The sequence below is a fragment of the Ambystoma mexicanum genome, chromosome 1q, assembly GCF_040938575.1.
Source record: "Ambystoma mexicanum isolate Mex_15411 chromosome 1q, UKY_AmexF1_1, whole genome shotgun sequence".
Classification (NCBI taxonomy): Eukaryota; Metazoa; Chordata; class Amphibia; order Caudata; family Ambystomatidae; genus Ambystoma; species Ambystoma mexicanum.
The window spans coordinates 22,960,145-22,987,657 of record NC_090922.1 but is presented as its reverse complement, the minus strand read 5'-3'; the positions used below and the strand labels follow the sequence as shown (position 1 = coordinate 22,987,657).

Genomic DNA, 27,513 nt, shown 5'->3' with positions numbered 1-27,513 from the left:
CCCTCGGGGCCATGGAGGAGGACCGCCTCCGGGACATTGAGCAGGAGTTCGATGACGCCCTGGCCCGGGACATCCACAAGTGAGCCGTCAAACTAGCCTGCTGCCCTTGTACATAGTTATGTAGGTAGTGTTAGGTTTCATTTTTTTTAGGATTTATTTTGGACCTTTCGGACATTGGCCACATTTTTGTATATAGTTTATTTTATTAGTTAGTGTAGTTAGATAGGTTTCCTTTCTTTTGTTGGGATAATGCACCCTGGCTTGTTCGTATGTACATAGTTCACTGTTGGATTGTATTTTTCTTTCACATTTTAACCATGGAGCAATGGCTTTCTATTTTATTTCCCATTGGATTTTGTTTTCTGGACAGTGACTTTGGACACCATTACTTTGGATTTTGATTTTTGGTTTTGCTTTTTTTCACGGACATGCTTCTTTTTATTTTTGTACATTCCCATTTGTGTTTCTTTATTTTTGATTCTATTTATGTTTCCTTCAATACATATTTTTTTATCAAACTTCAATGTGTAGTATCATCTCATTGGTTTAATGCATATCATGATATGGCTTTTGAGATTCACTGACACCCATTGGGTGTATGTGAGGGAAATGTGTTTGTTTCGGAACTTGCAATTGGTGTTCTGTCATGTAATTGCCAATTATGAGTGGGTGGATGCAATACTCGGGTGGGTGTTTTGCATTTGGAGGCGGACCATAGGGACCAGGGATCTAGATTGTGATGACATGTTGGCTGGGGAACATGAGTTGGACATGGGTGGGGGCCTGCTGTCAGGTGCCCCACAGTGCTGGGGGGTGCGGGTGCAGGGGGACATGAGTTGGACATGAGTGGGGGCCTGCTGGCAGGTGCCCCACAGTGCTGGGGGGTGGGGGTGCAGGGGTACATGAGTTGGACATGAGTGGGGGCCTGCTGGCAGGTGCCCCACAGTGCTGGGGGGTGGGGTGGGGGTAGACATGGGTGGGGGCCTGGTGGAGGCTGCCCCTGGTGGCTGGGGGTGGGGGTGGTGGTAGACATGGGTGGGGGCCTGGTGGAGGCTGCCCCTGCACTGCTGGGGGGTGGGGGTGCAGGGGGACATGAGTGGGGGCCTGGTGGAGTCTGCCCCTGCATTGCTGGGGGGTGGGGGTGGTGGGAGACATGAGTGGGGGCCTGGTGGAATCTGCCCCTGGTGGCTGGGGGATGGGGGTGGTGGTAGACATGGGTGGGGGCCTGGTGGAGGCTGCCCCTGCACTGCTGGGGGGGTGGGGGTGGTGGGAGACATGAGTGGGGGCCTGGTGGAGGCTGCCCCTGGTGGCTGGGGGGTGGGAGTGGTGGTAGACATGGGTGGGGGCCTGGTGGAGGGTGCCCCTGACTGCTGGGGGTTAGGGGGTGGTGGGAGACATGGGTGGGGGCCTGGTGGAGGCTGCCCCTGCACTGCTGGGGGGTGGGGGTGCAGGGGGACATGAGTGGGGGCCTGGTGGAAGCTAGTCCTTGGTGGCTGGGGGGTGGGGGGGGTGGTAGACATGAGTGGGGGCCTGGTGGAGGCTGCCCCTGCACTGCTGGGGGGTGGGGGTGCAGGGGGACATGAGTGGGGGCCTGGTGGAGGCTGCCCCTGCACTGCTGGGGGGTGGAGGTGCAGGGGGACATGAGTGGGGGCCTGGTGGAGGCTGCCCCTGCACTGCTGGGTGGTGGGGGTGCAGGGGGACATGAGTGGGGGCCTGGTGGAGGCTGCCCCTGGTGGCATGGGGTGGTGGTAGACATGAGTGGGGACCTGGTGGAGGCTGCCCCTGCACTGCTGGGGGGTGGGGGTGCAGGGGGACATGAGTTGGACATGAGTGGGTGCCTGCTGGCAGGTGCCCCACAGTGCTGGGGGGTGGGGGTGCAGGGGTACATGAGTTGGACATGAGTGGGGGCCTGCTGGCAGGTGCCCCACAGTGCTGGGGGGTGGGGGTGGTGGTAGACATGGGTGGGGGCCTGGTGGAGGCTGCCCCTGGTGGCTGGGGGGTGGGGGTGGTGGAAGACATGGGTGGGGGCCTGGTGGAGGCTGCCCCTGCACTGCTGGGGGGTGGGGGTGCAGGAAGACATGGGTGGGGGCCTGGTGGAGGCTGCCCCTGCACTGCTGGGGGGTGGGGGTGCAGGGGGACATGAGTGGGGGCCTGGTGGAGGCTGCCCCTGCACTGTTGGGGGGTGGGGGTGCAGGGGGACATGAGTGGGGGCCTGGTGGAGGCTGCCCCTGCACTGCTGGGGGGTGGGGGTCGTGGGGGACATGAGTGGGGGCCTGGTGGAGGCTGCCCCTGGTGGCTGGGGGGTGAGGGTGGTGGTAGACATGGGTGGGGGCCTGGTGGAGGGTGCCCCTGACTGCTGGGGGGTAGGGGGTGGTGGGAGACATGGGTGGGGGCCTGGTGGAGGCTGCCCCTGCACTGCTGGGGGGTGGGGGTGCAGGGGGACATGAGTGGGGGCCTGGTGGAGTCTGCCCCTGCATTGCTGGGGGGTGGGGGTGGTGGGAGACATGAGTGGGGGCCTGGTGGAATCTGCCCCTGGTGGCTGGGGGATGGGGGTGGTGGTAGACATGGGTGGGGGCCTGGTGGAGGCTGCCCCTGCACTGCTGGGGGGGTGGGGGTGGTGGGAGACATGAGTGGGGGCCTGGTGGAGGCTGCCCCTGGTGGCTGGGGGGTGGGAGTGGTGGTAGACATGGGTGGGGGCCTGGTGGAGGGTGCCCCTGACTGCTGGGGGTTAGGGGGTGGTGGGAGACATGGGTGGGGGCCTGGTGGAGGCTGCCCCTGCACTGCTGGGGGGTGGGGGTGCAGGGGGACATGAGTGGGGGCCTGGTGGAGGCTAGTCCTTGGTGGCTGGGGGGTGGGGGGGGTGGTAGACATGAGTGGGGGCCTGGTGGAGGCTGCCCCTGCACTGCTGGGGGGTGGGGGTGCAGGGGGACATGAGTGGGGGCCTGGTGGAGGCTGCCCCTGCACTGCTGGGGGGTGGAGGTGCAGGGGGACATGAGTGGGGGCCTGGTGGAGGCTGCCCCTGCACTGCTGGGTGGTGGGGGTGCAGGGGGACATGAGTGGGTGCCTGGTGGAGGCTGCCCCTGATGGCATGGGGTGGTGGTAGACATGAGTGGGGACCTGGTGGAGGCTGCCCCTGCACTGCTGGGGGGTGGGGGTGCAGGGGGACATGAGTTGGACATGAGTGGGTGCCTGCTGGCAGGTGCCCCACAGTGCTGGGGGGTGGGGGTGCAGGGGTACATGAGTTGGACATGAGTGGGGGCCTGCTGGCAGGTGCCCCACAGTGCTGGGGGGTGGGGGTGGTGGTAGACATGGGTGGGGGCCTGGTGGAGGCTGCCCCTGGTGGCTGGGGGGTGGGGGTGGTGGAAGACATGGGTGGGGGCCTGGTGGAGGCTGCCCCTGCACTGCTGGGGGGTGGGGGTGCAGGAAGACATGGGTGGGGGCCTGGTGGAGGCTGCCCCTGCACTGCTTGGGGGTGGGGGTGCAGGGGGACATGAGTGGGGGCCTGGTGGAGGCTGCCCCTGCACTGTTGGGGGGTGGGGGTGCAGGGGGACATGAGTGGGGGCCTGGTGGAGGCTGCCCCTGCACTGCTGGGGGGTGGGGGTCGTGGGGGACATGAGTGGGGGCCTGGTGGAGGCTGCCCCTGGTGGCTGGGGGGTGAGGGTGGTGGTAGACATGGGTGGGGGCCTGGTGGAGGGTGCCCCTGACTGCTGGGGGGTAGGGGGTGGTGGGAGACATGGGTGGGGGCCTGGTGGAGGCTGCCCCTGCACTGCTGGGGGGTGGGGGTGCACGGGGACATGAGTGGGGGCCTGGTGGAGGCTGCCCCTGGTGGCTGGGGGGTGGGGGTGGTGGTAGACATGAGTGGGGGCCTGGTGGAGGCTGCCCCTGCAATGCTGGGGGGTGGGGGTGCAGGGGGACATGAGTGGGGGCCTGGTGGAGGCTGCCCCTGGTGGCTGGGGGGTGGGGGTGGTGGTAGACATGGGTGGGGGCCTGGTGGAGGGTGCCTCTGACTTCTGGGGGGTAGGGGTGGTGGGAGACATGGGTGGGGGCCTGGTGGAGGCTGCCCCTGCACTGCTGGGGGGTGGAGGTGCAGGGGGACATGAGTGGGGGCCTGGTGGAGGCTGCCCCTGCACTGCTGGGGGGTGGAGGTGCAGGGGGACATGAGTGGGGGCCTGGTGGAGGCTGCCCCTGCACTGCTGGGGGGTGGGGGTGCAGGGGGACATGAGTGGGGGCCTGGTGGAGGCTGCCCCTGGTGGCGTGGGGGTGGTGGTAGACATGAGTGGGGGCCTGGTGGAGGCTGCCCCTGCACTGCTGGGGGGTGCAGGGGGACATGAGTTGGACATGAGTGGGTGCCTGCTGGCAGGTGCCCCACAGTGTTGGGGGGTGGGGGTGCAGGGGTACATGAGTTGGACATGAGCGGGGGCCTGCTGGCAGGTGCCCCACAGTGCTGGGGTGTGGGGGTGGTGGTAGACATGGGTGGTGGCCTGGTGGAGGCTGCCGCTGGTGGCTGGGGGGTGGGGGTGGTGGAAGACATGGGTGAGGGCCTGGTGGAGGCTGCCCCTGCACTGCTGGGGGGTGGGGGTGCAGGAGGACATGAGTGGGGGCCTGGTGGAGGCTGCCCCTGCACTGCTGTGGGGCTGGGGTGCAGGGGGACATGAGTGGGGGCCTGGTGGAGGCTGCCCCTGCACTGCTGGGGGGTGGGGGTGGTGGGAGATATGAGTGGGGGCCTGGTGGAGGCTGCCCCTGCACTGCTGGGGGTGGGGGTGGTGGTAGACATGGGTGGGGGCCTGGTGGAGGCTGCCCGTGCACTGCTGGGGGGTGGGGGTCGTGGGGGACATGAGTGGGGGCCTGGTGGAGGCTGCCCCTGCACTGTTGGGGGTGGGGGTGCAGGGTGACATGAGTGGGGGCCTGGTGGAGGCTGCCCCTGGTGGCTGGGGGGTGGGGGTGGTGGTAGACATGGGTGGGGGCCTGGTGGAGGGTGCCCCTGACTGCTGGGGGGTGGGGGTGGTGGTAGACATGAGTGGGGGCCTGGTGGAGGCTGCCCCTGCACTGCTGGGGGGTGGGGGTGCAGGGGGACATGACTGGGGGCCTGGTGGAGGCTGCCCCTGGTGGCTGGGGGGTGGGGGTGGTGGTAGACATGGGTGGGGGCCTGGTGGAGGGTGCCTCTGACTTCTGGGGGGTAGGGGGTGGTGGGAGACATGGGTGGGGGCCTGGTGGAGGCTGCCCCTGCACTGCTGGGGGGTGGGGGTGCAGAGGGACATGAGTGGGGGCCTGGTGGAGGCTGCCCCTGCACTGCTGGGGGGTGGGGGTGGTGATAGACATGGGTGGGGGCCTGGTGGAGGCTGCCCCTGGTGGCTGGGTGTGGGGGTGGTGGTAGACATGGGTGGGGGCCTGGTGGAGGCTGCCCCTGGTGGCTGGGGGGTGGGGGTGGTGGAAGACATGGGTGGGGGCCTGGTGGAGGCTGCCCCTGCACTGCTGGGGGGTGGGGGTGCAGGGGGACATGAGTGGGGGCCTGGTGGAGGCTGCCCCTGCACTGCTGTGGGGTGGGGGTGCAGGGGGACATGAGTGGGGGCCTGGTGGAGGCTACCCCTGCACTGCTGGGGGGTGGGGGTGGTGGGAGACATGAGTGGGGGCCTGGTGGAGGCTGCCCCTGCACTGCTGGGGGGTGGGGGTGGTGGGAGACATGAGTGGGGGCCTGGTGGAGGCTGCCCCTGGTGGCTGGGGGGTGGGGGTGGTGGTAGACATGGGTGGGGGCCTGGTAGAGGCTGCCCCTGCACTGCTGGGGGGTGGGGGTGCAGAGGGACATGAGTGGGGGCCTGGTGGAGGCTGCCCCTGCACTGTTGGGGGGTGGGGGTGCAGGGGGACATGAGTGGGGGCCTGGTGGAGGCTGCCCCTGCACTGCTGGGGGGTGGTGGGGGACATGAGTGGGGGCCTGGTGGAGGCTGCCCCTGGTGGCTGGGGGGTGGGGGTGGTGGTAGACATGGGTGGGGGCCTGGTGGAGGCTGCCCCTGCACTGCTGGGGGGTGGGGGTGCAGGGGGACATGAGTGGGGGCCTGGTGGAGGCTGCCCCTGCACTGTTGGGGGGTGGGGGTGCAGGGGGACATGAGTGGGGGCCTGGTGGAGGCTGCCCCTGCACTGCTGGGGGTGGTGGTGGACATGAGTGGGGGCCTGGTGGAGGCTGCCCCTGGTGGCTGGGGGGTGGGGGTGGTGGTAGACATGGGTGGGGGCCTGGTGGAGGGTGCCCCTGACTGCTGGGGGGTAGGGGTGGTGGGAGACATGGGTGGGGGCCTGGTGGAGGCTGCCCCTGCACTGCTGGGGGGTGGGGGTGCACGGGGACATGAGTGGGGGCCTGGTGGAGGCTGCCCCTGGTGGCTGGGGGGTGGGGGTGGTGGTAGACATGAGTGGGGGCCTGGTGGAGGCTGCCCCTGCACTTCTGGGGGGTGGGGTTGCAGGGGGACATGAGTGGGGGCCTGGTGGAGGCTGCCCCTGGTGGCTGGGGGGTGGGGGTGGTGGTAGACATGGGTGGGGGCCTGGTGGAGGGTGCCTCTGACTTCTGGGGGGTAGGGGGTGGTGGGAGACATGGGTGGGGGCCTGGTGGGGGCTGCCCCTGCACTGCTGGGGGGTGGGGGTGCAGGGGGACATGAGTGGGGGCCTGGTGGAGGCTGCCCCTGCACTGCTGGGGGGTGGGGGTGGTGGTAGACATGGGTGGGGGCCTGGTGGAGGCTGCCCCTGGTGGCTGGGTGTGGGGGTGGTGGTAGACATGGGTGGGGGCCTGGTGGAGGCTGCCCCTGCACTGCTGGGGGGTGGGGGTGCAGGGGGACATGAGTGGGGGCCTGGTGGAGGGTGCCCCTGACTGCTGGGGGGTAGGGGGTGGTGGGAGACATGGGTGGGGGCCTGGTGGAGGCTGCCCCTGCACTGCTGGGGCGTAGGGGGTGGTGGGAGACATGGGTGGGTGCCTGGTGGAGGCTGCCCCTGCACTGCTGGGGGGTGGGGGTGCAGGGGGACATGAGTGGGGGCCTGGTGGAGGCTGCCCCTGCACTGCTGGGGGGTGGGGGTGGTGGTAGACATGGGCGGGGGCCTGGTGGAGGCTGCCCCTGGTGGCTGGGTGTGGGTGTGGGGGTGGTGGAAGACATGGGTGGGGGCCTGGTGGAGGCTGCCCCTGCACTGCTGGGGGGTGGGGGTGCAGGGGGACATGAGTGGGGGCCTGGTGGAGGCTGCCCCTGCACTGCTGTGGGGTGGGGGTGCAGGGGGACATGAGTGGGGGCCTGGTGGAGGCTACCCCTGCACTGCTGGGGGGTGGGGGTGGTGGGAGACATGAGTGGGGGCCTGGTGGAGGCTGCCCCTGCACTGCTGGGGGGTGGGGGTGGTGGTAGACATGGGTGAGGGCCTGGTGGAGGCTGCCCCTGGTGGCTGGGGGGTGGGGGTGGTGGAAGACATGGGTGGGGGCCTGGTGGAGGCTGCCCCTGCACTGCTGGGGGGTGGGGGTGCAGGGGGACATGAGTGGGGGCCTGGTGGAGGCTACCCCTGCACTGCTGGGGGGTGGGGGTGGTGGGAGACATGAGTGGGGGCCTGGTGGAGGCTGCCCCTGCACTGCTGGGGGGTGGGGGTGGTGGGAGAGATGAGTGGGGGCCTGGTGGAGGCTGCCCCTGGTGGCTGGGGGGTGGGGGTGGTGGTAGACATGGGTGGGGCCCTGGTGGAGGCTGTCCCTGCACTGCTGGGGGGTGGGGGTGCAGGGGGACATGAGTGGGGCCTGGTGGAGGCTTCCCCTGCACTGTTGGGGGGTGGGGGTGCAGGGGGACATGAGTGGGGGCCTGGTGGAGGCTGCCCCTGCACTGCTGGGGGGTGGTGGGGGACATGAGTGGGGGCCTGGTGGAGGCTGCCCCTGGTGGCTGGGGGGTGGGGGTGGTGGTAGACATGGGTGGGGGCCTGGTGGAGGGTGCCCCTGACTGCTGGGGGTAGGGGGTGGTGGGAGACATGGGTGGGGGCCTGGTGGAGGCTGCCCCTGCACTGCTGGGGGGTGGGGGTGCACGGGGACATGAGTGGGGGCCTGGTGGAGGCTGCCCCTGGTGGCTGGGAGGTGGGGGTGGTGGTAGACATGAGTGGGGGCCTGGTGGAGGCTGCCCCTGCACTTCTGGGGGGTGGGGGTGCAGGGGGACATGAGTGGGGGCCTGGTGGAGGCTGCCCCTGGTGGCTGGGGGGTGGGGGTGGTGGTAGACATGGGTGGGGGCCTGGTGGAGGGTGCCTCTGACTTCTGGGGGGTAGGGGGTGGTGGGAGACATGGGTGGGGGCCTGGTGGAGGCTGCCCCTGCACTGCTGGGGGGTGGGGGTGCAGGGGGACATGAGTGGGGGCCTGGTGGAGGCTGCCCCTGCACTGCTGGGGGGTGGGGGTTGTGGTAGACATGGGTGGGGGCCTGGTGGAGGCTGCCCCTGGTGGCTGGGTGTGGGGGTGGTGCTAGACATGGGTGGGGGCCTGGTGGAGGCTGCCCCTGCACTGGGTGCAGGGGGACATGAGTGGGGGCCTGGTGGAGGCTGCCCCTGCACTGCTGGGGGGTGGGGGTGGTGGGAGACATGAGTGGGGGCCTGGTGGAATCTGCCCCTGGTGGCTGGGGGATGGGGGTGGTGGTAGACATGGGTGGGGGCCTGGTGGAGGTTGCCCCTGCACTGCTGGGGGGTGGGGGTGGTGGGAGACATGTGTGGGGGCCTGGTGGAGGCTGCCCCTGGTGGCTGGGGGGTGGGGGTGGTGGTAGACATGGGTGGGGGCCTGGTGGAGGGTGCCCCTGACTGCTGGGGGGTAGGGGGTGGTGGGAGACATGGGTGGGGGCCTGGTGGAGGCTGCCCCTGCACTGCTGGGGGGTGGGGGTGCAGGGGGACATGAGTGGGGGCCTGGTGGAGGCTGCCCCTGGTGGCTGGGGGGTGGGGGTGGTGGTAGACATGAGTGGGGGCCTGGTGGAGGTTGCCCCTGCACTGCTGGGGGTGGGGGTGCAGGGGGACATGAGTGGGGGCCTGGTGGAGGCTGCCCCTGCACTGCTGGGGGGTGGGGGTGCAGAGGGACATGAGTGGGGGCGTGGTGGAGGCTGCCCCTGCACTGCTGGGGGGTGGGGGTGCAGGGGGACATGAGTGGGGGCCTGGTGGAGGCTGCCCCAGGTGGCTGGGGGGTGGGGGTGGTGGTAGACATGAGTGGGGGCCTGGTGGAGGCTGCCCCTTCATTGCTGGGGGGTGGGGGTGCAGGGGGACATGAGTTGGACATGAGTGGGGGCCTGCTGGCAGGTGCCCCACAGTGCTGGGGGGTGGGGGTGGTGGTAGACATGAGTGGGGGCCTGGTGGAGGCTTCCCCTGCACTGCTGGGGGGTGGGGGTGCAGGGGGACATGAGTGGGGGCCTGGTGGAGGCTGCCCCTGGTGGCTGGGGGGTGGGGGTGGTGGTAGACATGGGTGGGGGCCTGGTGGAGGCTGCCCCTGCACTGCTGGGGGATGGGGGTGGTGGGAGACATGAGTGGGGGCCTGGTGGAGGCTGCCCCTGGTGGATGGGGGGTGGGGGTGGTGGTAGACATGAGTGGGGGCCTGGTGGAGGCTGCCCCTGCACTGCTGGGGGGTGGGGGTGCAGGGGGACATGAGGTGGACATGAGTGGGGGCCTGCTGGCAGGTGCCCCACAGTGCTGGGGGGTGGGGGTGGTGGTAGACATGAGTGGGGGCCTGGTGGAGGCTGCCCCTGCACTGCTGGGGTGTGGGGGTGCAGGGGGACATGAGTGGGGGCCTGGTGGAGGCTGCCCCTGGTGGCTGGGGGGTGGGGGTGGTGGTAGACATGGGTGGGGGCCTGGTGGAGGCTGCCCCTGCACTGCTGGGGGATGGGGGTGGTGGGAGACATGAGTGGGGGCCTGGTGGAGGCTGCCCCTGGTGGATGGGGGGTGGGGGTGGTGGTAGACATGGGTGGGGGCCTGGTGGAGGCTGCCCCTGCACTGCTGGGGGGTGGGAGTGGTGGGAGACATGCATTGTTGATCAGTAGTGCAAGGTGACATGTGGGTTGGCTGGGGGGCATGCCCATGGTGGATGGGCTGCCTGCGAGACATGAGCAGGGGTGCAGGGTAGTCCCCCGTGGTGTGGGCTGCCTGCAGGGGCCGTGGAGGTTGTAGAGCGAACACCTGGGAGGACCCACACGGCCAATTCACGTGTAGTACTCCCCAGAACCCCTGAAATACACGTACCCTGCTGAAATCGCGTGTGGAACTTCCCGCGCACCACTGCAATACACGTACCCTGCTGAAATCGCGTGTGGAACTTCCCGTGCACCCCTGGAATACACGTATCCTGCTCGCACGGGGCCAATCGCGTGTGGAACTTCCCGCGCACCCCTGAAATACACGTACCCTGATGGAATCGCGTGTGGAACTTCCCGCGCACCCCTGAAATACACGTACCCTGCTGAAATCGCGTGTGGAACTTCCCGCGCACCCCTGCAATACACGTACCCTGCTCGCACGGTGCCAATCGCGTGTGGAACTTCCCGCGCACCCCTGAAATACACGTACCCTGATGGAATCGCGTGTAGAACTTCACGCGCACCCCTGAAATACACGTACCCTGCTGAAATCGCGTGTGGAACTTTCCGCGCACCCCTGAATTACACGTACCCTGCTCGCACGGGGCCAATCGCGTGTGGAACTTCCCGCGCACCCCTGAAATACACGTACCCTGCTGATTTTGCGTGTGGAACTTCCCGCGCACCCCTGATGCACACGTACACAGGACAATCGCGTGTGGAACTTCCCGCGAACCACTGAAATACACGTTCCCCGCTTGGCGTTTGCTGTTTGCCAGCCCTGTGAACTGGTCCAGGGTTAGCGCAGCCCTTTGCGATTATTTGGGGATTTTGAAGGCTTTTCCTTGCGCGAGGGCATTCTTGGGTGCTTAACTGGCGCTGCTGCAGGGTCGCTGCGCCACGCTGCGCCACGGCTGGTTTTGGATGCGAAAATCCATGAATATGCTGTGCGCGGAAATCGATTTTAGCACACGCGGCTGGCGCAGACATTCGCACGGGCATGCTGTGCGCCAGTCGCGTACGCCACTTTTGTGCGAATTTCTATGAATTACCCTGAAAATATCACAGCAATACAATATGTAAATGTAGACTTTATACCTGTCATTGGGGGGGTCCCCTGCAAACCTCTTCCACAACCCCCAAATCTCCACCCCCACCCACCTCAAACCGAAAATACCTCACTGCTGTAATAACTCTGTCATCGAAACCCCACTGAAAATAGTTAACCCATGTAAGAATAAACAAGAGTAAATCACCCTATGTTGTGATGCAAAGTGAAATGTTGGTTGCTCTTAACGTCATAGTATCAACTGTGAGCAGAGTGAAGAGACACACGAGAGAACAATGTTACTACAAGATATTGGTAAGAAAGATTCTTCATAAAATCAACCTAAATATAGTGTATAACAATATAATATTAATAGGTTGGCCGTTAAAATACATATCAGTTTGTTTCTTTTTACAGTGAAAATGACAGACACAATAGAACGTATAAACTCGAAAATGGGTAAAAAACAACTTGTGTACTTGGGCTATACATATAAAAAAGAAAGAGAGAATAATGAACGATTCTATTGGAAGTGCACCGAGTACTTTAAAGGTCACTGTAAGGACGGGCTATTAGTCATGAAGAAAAGATAATACATCATACTGAACACAATCATTTGCTGGACAATACCAACATGATGATAAAAAAAACACTGCTAGAAATTAAAAATAAAGCAAATGAAAACACATCAGAAGCAAGTGGTTCCGGCATTAACCAGATTTGTACAAAAATACCATTTCATGTGGCAGCACAGATGCCAAAAGTCAAGCCAATTCAAAGGCAAATAAATAGAATGAGATAAAAAAAAAAGAGAACTTTCCGAATATTACTGACAACATTCCAAGAAATTGAAATACCACAAGTCACAGAAAAAAATTAAAATTTCATTTTGTTATCACAAGAAATAAAAGACCAAAAAATACTAATTAGGAACAACCAAAAACATGGATTACCTTAAACAGTCAAAAATGTGGCATGGAGACCTGACCTTCAAGGTGTGCCCAAAGCCATTTGCCCAATTTTACAGCGAACACTCCCTAAATCATTGTACTAGATTTCGAAATTGCACAAAAGAAAGCATTGACATGTTCCAATCATGTAAGATTCAAGGTTGCTTTTTTCATTTTTCGCAAGCTATATGGCATAAAATTCAAAAGCTGGGAATGCAAACAAAATACATAACTGATTCTGAATGCCAACACAACATTAAACTATTATTCACACTTGCATCTGTGAAAATTGATCATGTGGAACAATACTACGAACATTTAATTGACACCGATTTTTTTTTTAAAATGAACATTACCTAGAGCCACTACTGGATTATTTCGAAAGTACATGGATTGGCCAACTAACTCGGAATGGCACGAGAAGGAGACCCAGATTCAGTAAAATGGTGTGGAACTGTTACAATGCAGTACAAGAAAGTCATGCCAGAACCAATAACCGAATGGAGGGTTGGCACAACAGACTGAATACAACTTTTAAAACAACAAATCCGTCCCTATGGGCCTTTCTGAAATAACTAAAACTTGAACAATCCAGCCAAGAAATGAAGATTGCTCAAACATTTCAAGTGAAAAAAAACACAGCAACAAAAGAAAAAAAATAAAGACTACGAAGAAAGATTGAAAACATGCATTGAAAATGTTGACAAAGTGGGTAAAATCACATATTTTAACAGTGTAGCGTTCAGCTTAAAATGCTGAAATAAGTATGAAACTCACCAAAATCCAGTGGTATCCATCAGTCCTCAGAACTGGAAAAAGTTGAAATCCATTGAATAACCAATCCGAAAAAAAGAAAAGTCACGCAGAACCAAAACACCCCAAAAAATGTGCAAAAATGAAAAAAATCCACGAAAAGATACGTAATCCAAGGAGAAAAGACAATGAATCCGGGAAAATCCAAGAAAAAATAAAGAAATGCATTGGAAAACATGGAAATTCCCCATTAAGAACGATGTTCAGAGGCGTCCCCCAAAAACATCTACACAGCTCCCCCCATTAGAATCAACCTGCACCAATATCAGGGACAGAGACTTCTAAATCAGTTTTTGGTGTCACTGACCATTCGTCATGTAAATGTTCATAGAAAGTTCATTAACATACTTTGCACGACTCTTGCGTGGGCCCTGCATGGGAGCTATACTGGTGTGCAAGACACTGAAGAATAGAATTCCTCTCAGAGGTGGTCTTGGAACCCAAAGTGGATTTGGAAAATATTTTCAAAGGGGCCCCATATTAGAGGATAGCGAACAAACCGAACCCTCTAAGGCGTCATTTTCAAAAATGTGTCAAAAAGGTGCATTTAGTTCTACAAGTACTTGCCAGAAACTATGACCACGCAATTCTCCTTCTCGTTGCACCAATGCTACCAACCTCAGTACTTTAATGCATTTAAAGAGAATGAAGGATGTTCTTGGATAAAAATAAAATGACTTGATTGTGACCATTGAGCCCTCATTAATTGTACACTCAGCAACTGTGTGAAGTGCTTACCTAGGGAGGTTCGGAGAGCCTTGCAGAGGCAGCCCCAGAACCCCAGGGGTACGGCTGGGTTTCTGGAGGGAGACACAGGGAGGATGCTATGGGGTTTTCTGTCGTTTCCGTTGGAGGATCCAGTTCGTTGAACCGTTTGAGGATTCAGAAAGAGAAGTGGCGAGCAGGTTGGCGTGGAGCTGTGCTGAAGGAAGGAGCTCATTTTGGATAAAAGTGATCCATGAAACATAGGAATGGGCATAATATATTAAAATGACAAAACTCTGAAAAGATATATATAACAGACAAATAATAATAGACATGCACCATAAAATGAGCTGTTTCATATCTATATCGAGCACAGTAGCACACGCCCCAGAAGGGATATGCACCCTGCTGAACATCTAGGAAACCCCGTATGAAAGGGGAGCATGGACGCAGGACTCAGCGATCAGGAGGCGGGTGAGGATAAGATGGAGGAAAGAAGGAGCAGAAGTGTGGACACTTGGAGCCAGAAGGAAACGTCGATGTTGAGGTGAAGAGAATGGGTTGGGAGTGCTAGCCTTGATCAGGATGTGGACACAGGACAAGTGAGAGAGAGGGGCAGGGATTTAAGAGGACATTAATGAGGGATGTGTAATGACAAATGTAGGGCTGAGGTGTGCCTGACTGGCATAATGGCGCTGAAAATAGCAGTACTAACAGGAGCGCTGTTTCAAAACAATCACAACACAGTGCTATGATGTGACTGCTGAATGATTGCATCACTGCAGTGGCAGCAAAAACCAGCACACACCATATCCTACTAGAATTGTGTCTAACTCTTCCTCAAGATACAGAGCAAGGCACGTGCTTCTTGATTACACTCATCACACACAGGAAGTACAGGCACAGCATGGTAGACAAGGTGCCTCTGATTCAAGGGAAACCTGCATTATAACACTTTTTTGGGGTAGCATATTCCTTGGGCCTCATTCCGAGTGCGGCGGTAAGGGGTTAACGGTGCCGGTAAGGATGCCGTTGCCGTTAACCCCTTATCGCTGCATTCCGAGGTCCTTTAGCAGGCCGCTTAAGGACCAGGGAGCTAATAATGAGCCAGTAATTAGCTAGTGATTAGCTCCCTCCCTATTCCCATTGAGCCCTATGGGGGCTCGAATGGGGATGGCTTCCCTGAATGGGGACCTACCGGGTCCTCCAATGTTGGAATGACCCGGTAAGTCCCCTTTCAGGGAACCCGGACCTGGACCCAAGTTTGTCTCACACCCTCTCCAAATCACACTGCTGGGGGAGTTGTAGCCCCCCCCCTTACTGATTAGGGGGTGCTGCGTTCTTGTCACCACTCCCCAGCACCTCTCATTAGGGGTAGGGCCTTCCAAGTGCTTATTAACACGTCCTTGTATAATTGAATGGATGCATCTTTCAAACTGGGGAATGGCAGCAAGGCTCCCCCAGAGAGCCTTTATGTTTGTGTAATAAGAGCTAATGTGGGGGGGGGGGTTCATCTCAAAGCCCCCACGCACCTCCCGGTGGCCACTGAAATCTATATCTTCTTTAGACAGTTAAAATGATGGTTACAATGGTCACCACTTTTTAAACTGTGAAGTGTATTTCCTTGATGTCTCTGTGGCCTTTAGAAACTTCACATTTTCTTTGAATTGAGCACAACCTTAACATATTTGTAAAGTTTTTTAAAGTTTTTTTTGTCAGGTTGGTACATATTGATTTTCTGATCCACAGCTGAGTCATGTGTTCAACTATCTAAATTTCTGGGACCTGGACAGCATCATTTTCCCTTACTATGCATTATCTGCCAACATTCCACATCCGTAGAATAGTTCAGCTTACAGTGCAAACTTTAAAAAAAGCCTCAATCATATTTCAACCAATTACAGCATTGCCCCATTTATGATAATAATGGTTACCATTTATATGCATAGCAAATGTTTCTTTGGGCCTGGCCTTCCCCATGGAAACTTACCATGGTGCACTTGAACTTGGAAGGCTGATTTCACTCCCTATGGCGCCCTTTTTCATAGTGAGCTCACTCAAAAAACCCTATCCGGGGTTTCAACTGATGCTTAAATCAATTAGTTCACTTTGTTCCAGATTTTGTAATTTGTATCATCCTTTATTCCTGACTCCTCAGTCTCACATCATTATTCGCCAATGCATTTCAGACTTCCGTCCATCGTCAGGGCTATTGACACTGCTAATTATTTGTCAATACTGATTCCATAATTCCACATCATTACACAATTATCCAATTCATTCCCCATTGACCATCATATTGTGAAATCCAACAGAAAGTAAATCATAATTACACAAACCCAATGGTTGTTGTGGTCTAAGGTGAAATTTTGAGAGAAAAACAAACAAAAAAGGAGATTCATTCTAATGCATTGTTTTGTAAATTATTAACTGTTATAGAATCATATTTTGGTAACTTAAATTTGCTTCCTGTTCAACTTCAATCACCCAGCGTATCACCCTGCAAACAAGTGTTCCTGAGCAGCTTGCACATTCTGTGAAGTTAAAACTTGCAATTAGGTCCCCATACAGTTCTGTTTCCCTTACTCATGTTTGCTCACAGAGTCATCGTCTTACATCCCTTGTCTATTCGTTTCTTACCTTCCACACTCCGTGCTGTGTGTTCGTGCCGGCTGCTCGAAAAGAGCTGCCGCCGTTGTTGAGTGCATTTATGTAACGCTATTCTTTCTGCGCATGCGCATAGCGCTCTTTGGCCCACTTACTTAATTACAACATCCATACGAGGTACAAATATGTTCAAAGGTTCTATACTTTTCTCCTAGATGGTCATTATGTCCTTGCTGTCTCTAAATATCAATTTATCCATGTCTCTAGATGTAAGATTATGACACGTTGAGCGTTTACACAAAATACGCAGGACGTTCTCTTCAGCGCATGCGCGCCCATTGTACACTACATTATTGTCTACCACGTGTGCGCGCAACCCCAAATGGTAGTGTTCCATGTTTCCTCATAATTACTAATGTGTATGCTCTCGGAATGTAAATTACGAGATACCGAGATCCCTCCTCACATGAACAGATAATTAATTTATTTAATATACCGCGTTCTTCATATTAAACTACGCTGATGCGCGTGTACCTCAAATAATATCATATGTGGGATATTCCATCTATTGCTGCATCCAGTTTGCCCTGGATAGTAGTTTGTCAATTTTACTGTTTACCATGTTATCTCTGAATCTGAGCTGTTGTCAATCATCAACCTAGTTCTATGAGGATTACAACTTCCCCGTTCTCCAAGTATTGTACTGTACATACTTCTTATCACTTTTATCAAATTGACCTCCCACATATTGTATACACATATATACACACACATATGTATATACATATACACCACAGTTGTCCATCATCCGAGATCCACAGCTCGGCAGTGGTAACACTGCCTTACGTCCCACAGGGGGCTGATTCCCTGCGGGACATATCTGCGGATCTCTGCTGGTGGCTCAGTGGGTATGTCCATGTTAAGATAATATTTGATCAAGAACATTATTCATATTTCCATATTTAGGTTACAGGAAACACATGAAGTTTATCTCTTCATTTATACCCCCTGGTCTCAGGGAGTCAAGGCAATCTATCCTAAAAGATTCTTGTTGGTTTAATCTTTTTTCCCAAATCTTCGTGTGCGTTACATTGTCTGATGACTTCTAGGACTTGTATCCTCATCTGGCTGATATAATGTTTCATTAAATTCCAATGTCTTGCCACCGCTGAATTCACATTATTGTTCCGAAAACATGATCTATGTTCGTTCCATTGTAGCTTTCCTGGTATTTTCCATTGGCTCACGTAGTAGATGCCACATGGGCATTTTATTCCATAGATTATGTTCGACGTATCACAAGTAGCATAACATTTTAATTTTATCTTTTCGCCCGTGCGTGGGTGATCAATGGTATCTCCTTCAGTTACAAAGTTGCAATTGCTGCAATGTAAACATGGGTATGTTCCTTTTCTTGTTGTCTCTGGTGACTTCCTTCCAGGTCTTGTTTTCACCAGTTTATCATTCAAGTTTGCACTTCTTTTATAGGCAAAGGTTGGCAATTCTCTGAACAGGTGTTCCACTCGCATGTCGTTTGTCAACATACACCCGTTTTTTTTATTGCAGTTTTGATCCTGTTACTCTGTACAGCGTAGCATGAAACATAGTCTATAGATGGTTCGCTCTTATCCTTCACTGTCTCACTGTTCGTGGATTTCATTAGGCATTCTTTTGCTGCTTTTATCTCTAGAGGTTTGTACCCTCTTGCTTAAAATCTTTCACCCATATTCTCAATTTCTCTCTCACATGTTGCTTGGTCATTTACAATACGTTTTACCCTTATCATCTGACTGTAGGGCAGATTCCTGATCAGGCTTGGCTGGTGAAAACTCAAGCGTTGCAGCAAGTTATTGCAGTCTGTTTCTTTCCTGTAAATATTTGTTTGGTAACTATTATTTTGCATTTCAATTGGCATGTCCAGAAAATGTGTTTGAGTTTTTGAAGTCTCATGTGTAAACTGCATTTGCTGGTCAATACTGTTCAAGTAGATGAAAAAGTCATTTAGTGTTTCTCCTGTACCGATCCATACCCCAAAAATGTCATTGATAAACCTGACGCACATTGAGATATAGTTTCTCCATATTGCATGTTCCAAAACGTAATCCTTTTCAAACTTATGCATGAAGGTGTTTGCATATGTTGGGGCCATGAAAGCACCCATCGCTGTATCAGATGTTTGTATGAAGAATTGATTTCTGTATTGAAAATAAGAGTTTTCAGAGATAAATTGTAGTAGTACTAGAATAAATTCCTTGATTGCCTTTACATCTCCTTCCTTTAAAAGTAGCCATTCGATTGCTTCCATATCTAGGTTGTGCAGAATAGACGTGTACAAACTTTTTACGCCGATTGTAAACATAATGGAGTTCTCTGTGTATTTATTGCTTCTCAATTTCTCTAAAAAATGGGTGGTATCTTTGATGTATCGGTTTTCTGTATCAGTGGTTGCAAAAATTGGTCTATGTATTGACCTAGTGATTGTAGTAGACTATCCACACCGGAAACTATGGGTCTTCCAGGTGGACTTCTTAGATGTTTGTGTATTTTAGGTAAAGTATAAAAGTTTGGAATCCTTGCATCTTTATTAGTACGAAAATATCTTGTTTTTTCACTTATCCAGCCTAATTCTTCAGCCTTATCCAGTAGTTCTTTGAGATTTTTCAGTATTTCTACCGTGGGGTCACCGTCAAGCTCTGAGTATACATCTGTGTTCCTTAATTGGTTCATGCATTCATTATGGTAATCTTGGCTGTCCATGATGACGGTTGCTCCCCCTTTGTCGGCTGGCCGTATAGTTATGTTTTCATCTCCAAACAGACCCTTTAGTAAATTGAATTCATTTGGTTTCAGATTTCCATATTTTGGCCATTTAAATGAAACTTTTTTCAGATCTTTAAGAACATGTCTGTGGAATTTTTTTATAGATGGAACATTTATGGGTGGCATGAAATTGCTTTTCTTCCTGAATTCCTATAGTTCTTCTGGATCTTTCTCTTTAGTTTGTACTGTTTCAAGTTCATCAAAGAACACTTTCAATTTCAATTTTCGAACTACTTTAAATAAGTCGACCTTAGTTTCAAACATTGTTGTACTGTGGGTCGGAACAAAACTAAGACCTTTCTGGAGTACACTCTCCTCGTTGCTGGTTAGTGTTCTTGATGATATATTCACAACTAAGTTTTCTTCTGTCTTGCTCCCCTTGTTTCTACTCTTTGGTTTTCTTTTCCCCCTTCTCGTTCTTTTCCTCTGCTTGTTTGTCCTAAAAAAAGTTGGGCAGTGGCTGGTTCCCTCGCTATTGATGTTGTTGGTTCTGTCTGTAGCTCGGTGGGGGTTTTCTCTCTTGACGTGCTTTGTTTATCTCTAGGGTCTTCAGAGTCTGTACTTGAATTATTGTCTGTGCTTCCTTGATGTTGTTTCTTCTGGAATGGAGTAGAGTATTTGTCCATCCAGGTGTACACTTCACCGCTTAAATAGTCGTAGGTGTCTCTGCAAAATTTCCTCACCTTCCTTGTTTCGATTTCACTTTTGTAGGATTCTAGTTTATGGTTAATACCTACCAGAATTGTCTCCAATTCTTCTTTGCGGACCAGTGTATGTAATTATTTTTCTAGCTCTCCAATTCCTTCATTTAAGACTTTAACATTCTTTGTAAGTTCTTGTATTGTTAAAAGTATCAAATCTAGGGAGCATTTGTTCAAAATCGCCTCTCATTTGTGAACAAATTCTTTATTTTCCTTACTTTATTTTATTTTTCTCACGTTTATTCTCAGTCCTCTAGGGATCCTTTGATTTTTGTAATATTGACCTAAAGTTATTGCGTGTAATTTCCTATTTCTTTCTTTCTGTATTAGGTATTCCAATTGTTTTATCCTCCTTGATGGGTTGGGGTCATTGTTCTTTGTTTTCCATGGGGAACCGCTGATTTGTGTCAGGATTGCCTCGGCTTCTGCCGATGTGAAACCTAAGGTTTCAGCTCTAACATTCGTCAATTGTTCTATATCTTCAAATGACATATTTATGCATGCCTCCGACCAATGTGTGTGCCACAAGGAATAAGTGCAAGAGCAAGGGGGTAGGGTGGGCACCGCTTATCTTTAAAAGTTTTACCGTTTCAATTCTTTTCACAGTTTTTTTATGGGAGCTCACCCTTTAGCCTAGGCACAAGGTTATAGCAATATCTGAGATGTAGGACCGGACTGCTTCCGTTCCTGGATGAGCTCACTCAACAAACCCTATCCGTAGGTTAGCGTAGTTTAATATGAAGAACACGCTATATTAAATAAATGCATTATCTGTTCATGTGAGGAGGGATCTCGGTATCTCGTAATTTACAATCCACAAGCCTACACATTAGTAATTATGAGGAAACATGAAACACTGCCATTTGGGTTTGCGCGCGGTAGACAGTAATATAGTGTACAATGGGCGCGCATGCGCTGAAGAGAACGTCCCGCGTATTTTGTGTAAATGCTCAACATGTCATGATCTTACATCTAGAGACATGGATACATTGATATTTAGAGGCAGGAAGGACATAATTACCATCTAGGAGAAAAGTATAGAACCATTGAACATATTTGTACCTCGTATGGATGTTGCAATTAAGTAAGTGGGCCAAAGAACGCTATGCGCATGCGCAGAAAGAATAGCGTTACATAAATGCACTCAACAACGGCGGCAGCTCTTTTCGTGCAGCCGGCACAAACACACAGCACAGAGTGTGGAAGGTAAGAAACGAATAGACAAGGGATGTAAGATGATGACTCTGTGAGCAGAACATGAATGAGGGAAACAGAACTGTATGGGGACCTAATTGCAAGTTTTAACTTCACAGAATGTGCAAGCTGCTCAGGAACACTTGTTTGCAGAGTGGTACTCTGGGTGATTGAAGTTGAACAGGTAGCACATTTAAGTTACCAATATATGATTCTATAACGGTTAATAATTTACAAAACAATGCATTAGAATGAATCTCCTTTTTTTTTGTTTTTTCTCTCAAAATTTCACCTTGGACCACAACAACCATTGGGTATGGGTAATTATGATGTACTTTCTGTTGGATTTCACAATATGATGGTCAATGGGGAATGAATTGGATAATTGTGTAATGATGTGGAATTATGGAATCAGTATTGACAAATAATTAGCAGTGTAAATAGCCCTGACGATGGACAGAAGTCCAAAATGCATTGGCGAATAATGATGTGACACTGAGGAGTCAGGAATAAAGGATGATATTTAAAGAATCACCCAAAGAATTGTGAATCCATGATTAAAAATGACAAAATCTGGAACAAAGTGAACTAATTGATTTAAGCATCAGTTGAAACTCCAGATAGGGTTTGTTGAGGGAGCTCATCCAGGAACGGAAGCAGTCCGGTCCTACATCTCAGATATTGCTATATCCTTGTGCCTAGGCTAAAGGGTGAGCTCCCATAAAAAACTGTGAAAAGAATTGAAACCGTAAAACTTTTAAAGATAAGCGGTGCCCACCCTACCCCCTTGCCCTTTTCCATAGTGTCATTTCCGCAATGACGATACATATGAAAATGAGGACCCTACAGGCAGAGGCATAGACAGGGTAGGGCCTCAGTGAGCAAGGCCCACTCCAAATGTGCACATACCCACTCATCCAAACTACATTAGCTTCAGGCCCCACTTGTTAGACAATCTTGGCTACGCCTCTACCTACAAGACGTTTGCGCCACATGAAGCAGCCCTGCTAGTGTAGCTATGCAAAGGTTTCGGCTTCACTTGCCAGATCCACACAAACAGCATTAATGCATAATAAAAAGGACAAGAGTGGAAACCACCTCTGGACCTTCCGGCAACACAAACGCACACACACCAAAACAAGCAATCTCTTAAAAAACGCTCCTAACGATGACCAAAATCGGAAAGATTAGGAACCCAGGTCATGGTTTAATGCAATGCAGTCTTTCAGGGTAGCTGCGTGCTTGCTGGTCAACATATTGACCCCCTCTCCTTTCCACCTCTCTTCTGCCTAATTCCATGAAGTGGAACGTGCAGCGTTTTATTTTAGGACTTCTGGCTTAGTTGTGCAGGCTAACAGAACACACATTTTGTTTTTCACGCTTCCCAGCAGGCTATCACAGGAATCATCTTCACCCTCCGAATACATTTAACAAGTTTCTCTGTTCAGCAAGTTGGGAGTCTGGCGCTGAGAGAATTGCTAAAATTCCATTGCAGCAGCACCGGAGACATGCAGGACGTGCACCAGAATGAAAGGACGTTCTTTCTGACAGGACACCTTTCAGGAGAACATGAAAGCAAGCAGCATAGATGCCACAGGCTGTCGCTTTGAAGTGTGCCATGCTGTGTGACTATTGAGCGAATTGAGGATAGCTCAGACGTTGTGGCCCACAAACATGGCTTGCAGAGACATCGGGCCTGATTACGAGGCTTACTCTCCCGTAATGAAGGGTGTCGGTACTGGACCGGCACTGTTCATTACTGGATGCCGGATTACGAGGTCCCCTAGCGGGACCCGGAACACACATCTGCTAAAACCAGACGTCCTTTCCGGGTCCCGCGAGGGGACCGTTATTAGTTCCATCCCCATTCCCATTTGAGCCCTATGAGGGCTCAAATGGGAATGAGGAATGGTTTTGTGCATGAGCAATTCCCGGGTCCTCCAAGGTCGGAATGACCCGCTAATTCCTCATTCACAGAACCCAGTACTGGAACCCGGTTAAGGGCATGGCTGCCTCCATACTCGTAATGAGGCCCATCGTCATCAATGCAGGAACACAGGACATGTGCCACCCGGCCGCACCCAATCACACCTAAACAATGACTAACTAGTTCAGCCATTGCCTTCAGCCTGAGCCCACATTGCTTCAGAATGTAATTTGGCAGGGGTGAACTGGTACGTTTGCACTCAGGTATGACCGGGTGCTTGCCACGAAATTTTGCACTTCAGAGTGCAAATGTGCAGGGCAACAGGTGGCGTACACGCCCGCATGCCAGGCAGCATTTACTTTGCATAACTCCATAGGGATCTCCAGCATTTGCGCTGTCATGAAGATTAGTGCCGGCGCAAGTTCTGGAGCATTTGTATGGTGGTGAGGACGGGTGGCAGGGGAAAGGCAAGTTGTGCCCCTCCTCTCCGCCATACAAATGATTGAAAATGTAGCGTGCCATGAATGAAAGGCGTAAAAGAGTTACTGAAGTCTTTTACAGCTTTCATTCACATTAGGACACAATTGTGAATGAGCTCCATTGTGTCTTTTACTACTCCTCTGCTGTGTTGACGATGCTCTTTCTTGCTGGCCCACTGAAGCAATGGACAGAGACCAGTCAACACCTATGCATGGTTAGGACACGTGAATGCACATACTGCAGGCTAAATCTATCGACTCTGCTGTACAGTCTAAGGCTAATGTAGCTCATGAATCATGCTTATGTGTTTTCTCCACATAGCTTTGTGCCCTCCACAAACAAGGAAAGCCAACAGGTAGGCACTCTTGGAATGGCACTACCTGGCTATAGGATCACAACAGCTGGAGTATGGAGTGTCTGGCCATATGATGTCAGTACCTAGCAAATGCTTATCTAAAAGCTTAACCCCAAACTGTTGGCTTTCTCATTGCTTGATTTTAGCAGGATTTCAGTGCATGGAAGAGATACAAATCTAGTGCTTGAAGGTGCACTTAGTTAAGACATATTTATTACACCAGTATGCATTTACAGCTGGCTGCAATTAAGCCATTACCTCTCCCAAGACTGCTTAGAAAAACACTGGATGTCTGATATTACGACTTGATAGAGGAAGCTCAAAATGTGTTCCGGGGTGGGGCTGGGGTCAGTTAGTGGGTGCGAATGGACAGAGGGAATTTCATGCCCATGGACCATCAGTGGGTGGGTAAATAACCAAAAAGCACCCTCAATCTGTATGTCCTTCCTCACACATCATCTCCCTCTTACACATACTCCAAAGCAATAGTTCTGGCTTATAGGTGGCGCTTAAGCCTAGTAGCCCAAACTAAATATGCAGTCCATCAACGAGATTTCTACAGACACACCTCCGGGTGTCCCGGATTGTCAGTCGAGCCCTGGTTCCTGTATAATGGCTTGTGTCAATGCATCGGTGGCTTCAGCAATTTATCAAGAAAGATAATGGTATTTGGCATTCCTAATACTATCTTCATAAGCTTCTATGAGCCACCAATTGCCTACGTTTTCTAGCACATCACTTGTGTGCTGACATTTCCTTTCCTGCTCCAGATGTTTTGTTTTTGAAACATTAATGTACAGTCTCTGAGATTGTTGTCCCCATAACTTAGTTTTATTAGTTTACAAGGTGCATTGTTGTCTTCGATAGGATTTAAGTTATTGTAAATCTGTAGAGTTGTATCTGTGTCTCAAGGTATTGGAAGTGGCACTGAAATGCAGTCAGCAGCAGGGGTTATGCGGCCTAAGCTGCCAGATTTCATCGCTCATTGGAGAGAACAATATTCCATATTAGTACCCGGTGAGAGTCAAGTAGAATGCAACACGCATTCTGATTGGCTCTCGCCGGGTCGTTACCCGGCCGAGTATCTTTTGATTCTCGGCTGGGATTCCAGCCACCTGGTCCTCGCCGGGGGCGTGGCAGCCTCTCAGCCAATGAGGAGGCTCGAAGCGGGGCCATCCCCGCTCCGAGCCTCCCCACGGCTAAGAGGTTGCCTTCGCCCCCCAGCGGGGACTCGGGTAAGGCCTTTATCTTAAACTTTTTTTAAAAAACTTTTTTCCATTTCCTCCCTCCTCCCTGCCCTCCCCACCCCACTTACCTTCTTGCTCCTTCGTCCCCAGTTGGGGACGATGGCAGCCTCCAGCCGTGTGGAGACTCGGAGCGGTCCCCGCTCCGCGCCTCCACACCGCTGGAGGCTGCCATCGTCCCCCGCCAGGGACGCAGGTATGTTTTTAAAAAAAAAAATGTTTTTACTTTTTTTCTTCCCCCCCACCCCCTCAACCCCACTCACCTTACCTTTTTTACGGGAGCGGACGCGCTGGAAACACTTCTGTTCCCAGCGCGTCCGCTTCCGATGGGCGCCATGGAAAGGGAAAACGGAACGGACTCCGTTTTCCCTTTCCATGGCGGTCATTTTCTTGGTCATTTCTTTTCTTTTTCTGTCCCGAAACTCTGCAGTGTTTCGGGACAGAAAAAATACTTTTAGTGCCCCGGTCACGCAGATATTGCGGGCTGGGTACTAATAGCAATATTCTCTGAATGCCGAGTCCAAAGATGCCCAGCTAGAAATAGACAAGAGACTTGGGGAAAATGGAGGACTGTTCCCCCCGCCTAAATGTTTGTTAACTTTCCCAGTGGGCCTTGCTTTACTGGCCTTGCACTAGCCCTTGGCCAGAATTACAAAAGACATTATTTAAATGCTAAAAGTAACGAGTCATAATATAAAAGTGCTCTGCAAAAAAAAGGAAATAACTTTTATTATCTATCATACTTTAAGACTAAGATACCGTTGTCTTCCTTTCTCCTACACCAGGTATGTTGGGGGATGCATAGGGAGAAGGCAGTCGAAGGATTAACCAACCCAAAGGGTCACATGAGACACGAAGTGATGTTTTTCATAAAAATGTTCCGTGAATTCTGTTGGCATATCCACTGCACACAATTCACAACTTGATGGCAAAATATTTTGGCACGGGTTTTCATAGCTTCTGATCTCTCTGTCATTAGTTCCCAGATCTGCAATGATCAGAATTCCCCTCTCCATGGTGATTTATTTGGTAAATTGTACAGGTTTAGATGGAGCTCACATAACAGTGGCCGCACATAACCATCTTTCCAATAATATCATACCGGTGCGCACTCCGCGCATTAACTCTCCAGCTACAGTTCATACCAATCCATAGATGCAATTAGATTCACAATGTCTCCTATGAAATAACTAACGCAAACTATTTCCGTCCCTCATTTACACGTCATCTTTCCATGACGTGTCTGTGTCTCCATTTCACTCTGGTAGGTCTACCAAGCTGTATTTTTATTTTCTTGTTCTCTTTTCTTTCTGTGAAGGTGATAATGGTGACCGGCGACCACCCAATCACAGCCAAAGCCATTGCCAAGGGTGTGGGCATTATTTCCGAAGGGAATGAAACTGTGGAAGACATTGCGGCGCGTCTGAACATTCCTCTCAGCCAGGTCAATCCCAGGTACGTTCATTTACAGGATCTGCCTTCTGCCTTGGGTCCCACTTGGCATCATCAATAAACACTGGTTATACAATGCTCTCTTTACAATAGTAGTGTAAGAAAAAGTGTCAGTACGATTGGTCCCGTTTTTATTTCAATCTTATTCTATTGACACATGTTGTAGACCCACAATATTCAATACAATATCCTTGATAAAAGATGGAAACCGCAATAAAAAAGTAAGACTCCGTGATACATTAAATCAAACTAATGCTGAAAACACACCTTGTTGCCTTAATGTACATGTACTCGTATCTATTCACCAAGCTTTACTTTCTTTCCCAAAGTTGGCAATATTAAAACAGATCTTATTTAATGTGCCATTCAAAGGGCTCAGAGGACATCCCTGGTTGTCCAAACTGATTGTTTCTTAAAGAGAGGCTGCATCAAATAAAGTCTAACCTCCTTTAAAACGAGGTAGACAAACAAAGCACATCATTTAATTCCACGTGGGCTCTACAAAACCAACAAATATGTTTAGTTTGTGATGAGAGAATTTGCTCCACCATAGAAATCGAATAGATTTAAGACCAACGCGGAATCGAGCACATCCTCTCAGTTTCCATAGCTACTAGCTCTTGAAATAGCGCTCAGGGAAAGGAAACGAGTTGGAGGAAATGTACTCCTGAAACAAGACTACAAATAATGTGTCCGGACTCCATGTTATTTCTGCATACTTTAACAATGAGCACTAGCCTCTATATTCATGCAATGCCTTATCACCAAACAGGCGGTGGCCCCCAAAGCCGGCAGCCTATTCTATCTCTTATCCTAGGCCTTCAGGAATATCACAGTGGATGACCTTAAGGCCGACAAGAACAGGAAGTAAAGAAGCAGATGATGCTATAATTAGTCATTAAGCAAATCCATCCAGAGAAGGACAACTTCAGTGATGGCATGTGTGAAGTTAAACCCAAGTCTTGGGAGGATAGCTCAGGGGCAACAGGCTCACCTTGGAAGCAAGACGACGTGGAGCAACACAGGTTTGATCCCCGGGTCCGCCCTTGGAAACCTCTGGGTATTAAGTGCGTTATAAATAACCAATCATAACTCTAAATCTTGCAGAGGGACGCAATTCAAACGTAACAAAAGTAATTCCAGCTGCGCCCCCTTCTGCCTGACGCATTTGACTCTGAATTACAGG

At 52.4% G+C, this 27,513-nt stretch overlaps 1 protein-coding gene across 2 annotated transcripts in view; it reads left to right on the top strand.

The window, feature by feature from the left end:
- Positions 1 to 27,513, top strand: part of LOC138523462 (sodium/potassium-transporting ATPase subunit alpha-2) — a 504,124-nt gene that overhangs the window by 297,613 nt on the left and 178,998 nt on the right. For both annotated transcript variants that reach the window (XM_069635440.1, XM_069635438.1), the window contains exon 14: positions 26,194 to 26,330. In XM_069635440.1, the coding sequence (XP_069491541.1) occupies positions 26,194 to 26,330 (137 nt within the window). The remainder of the gene's footprint in view (positions 1 to 26,193; positions 26,331 to 27,513) is intronic.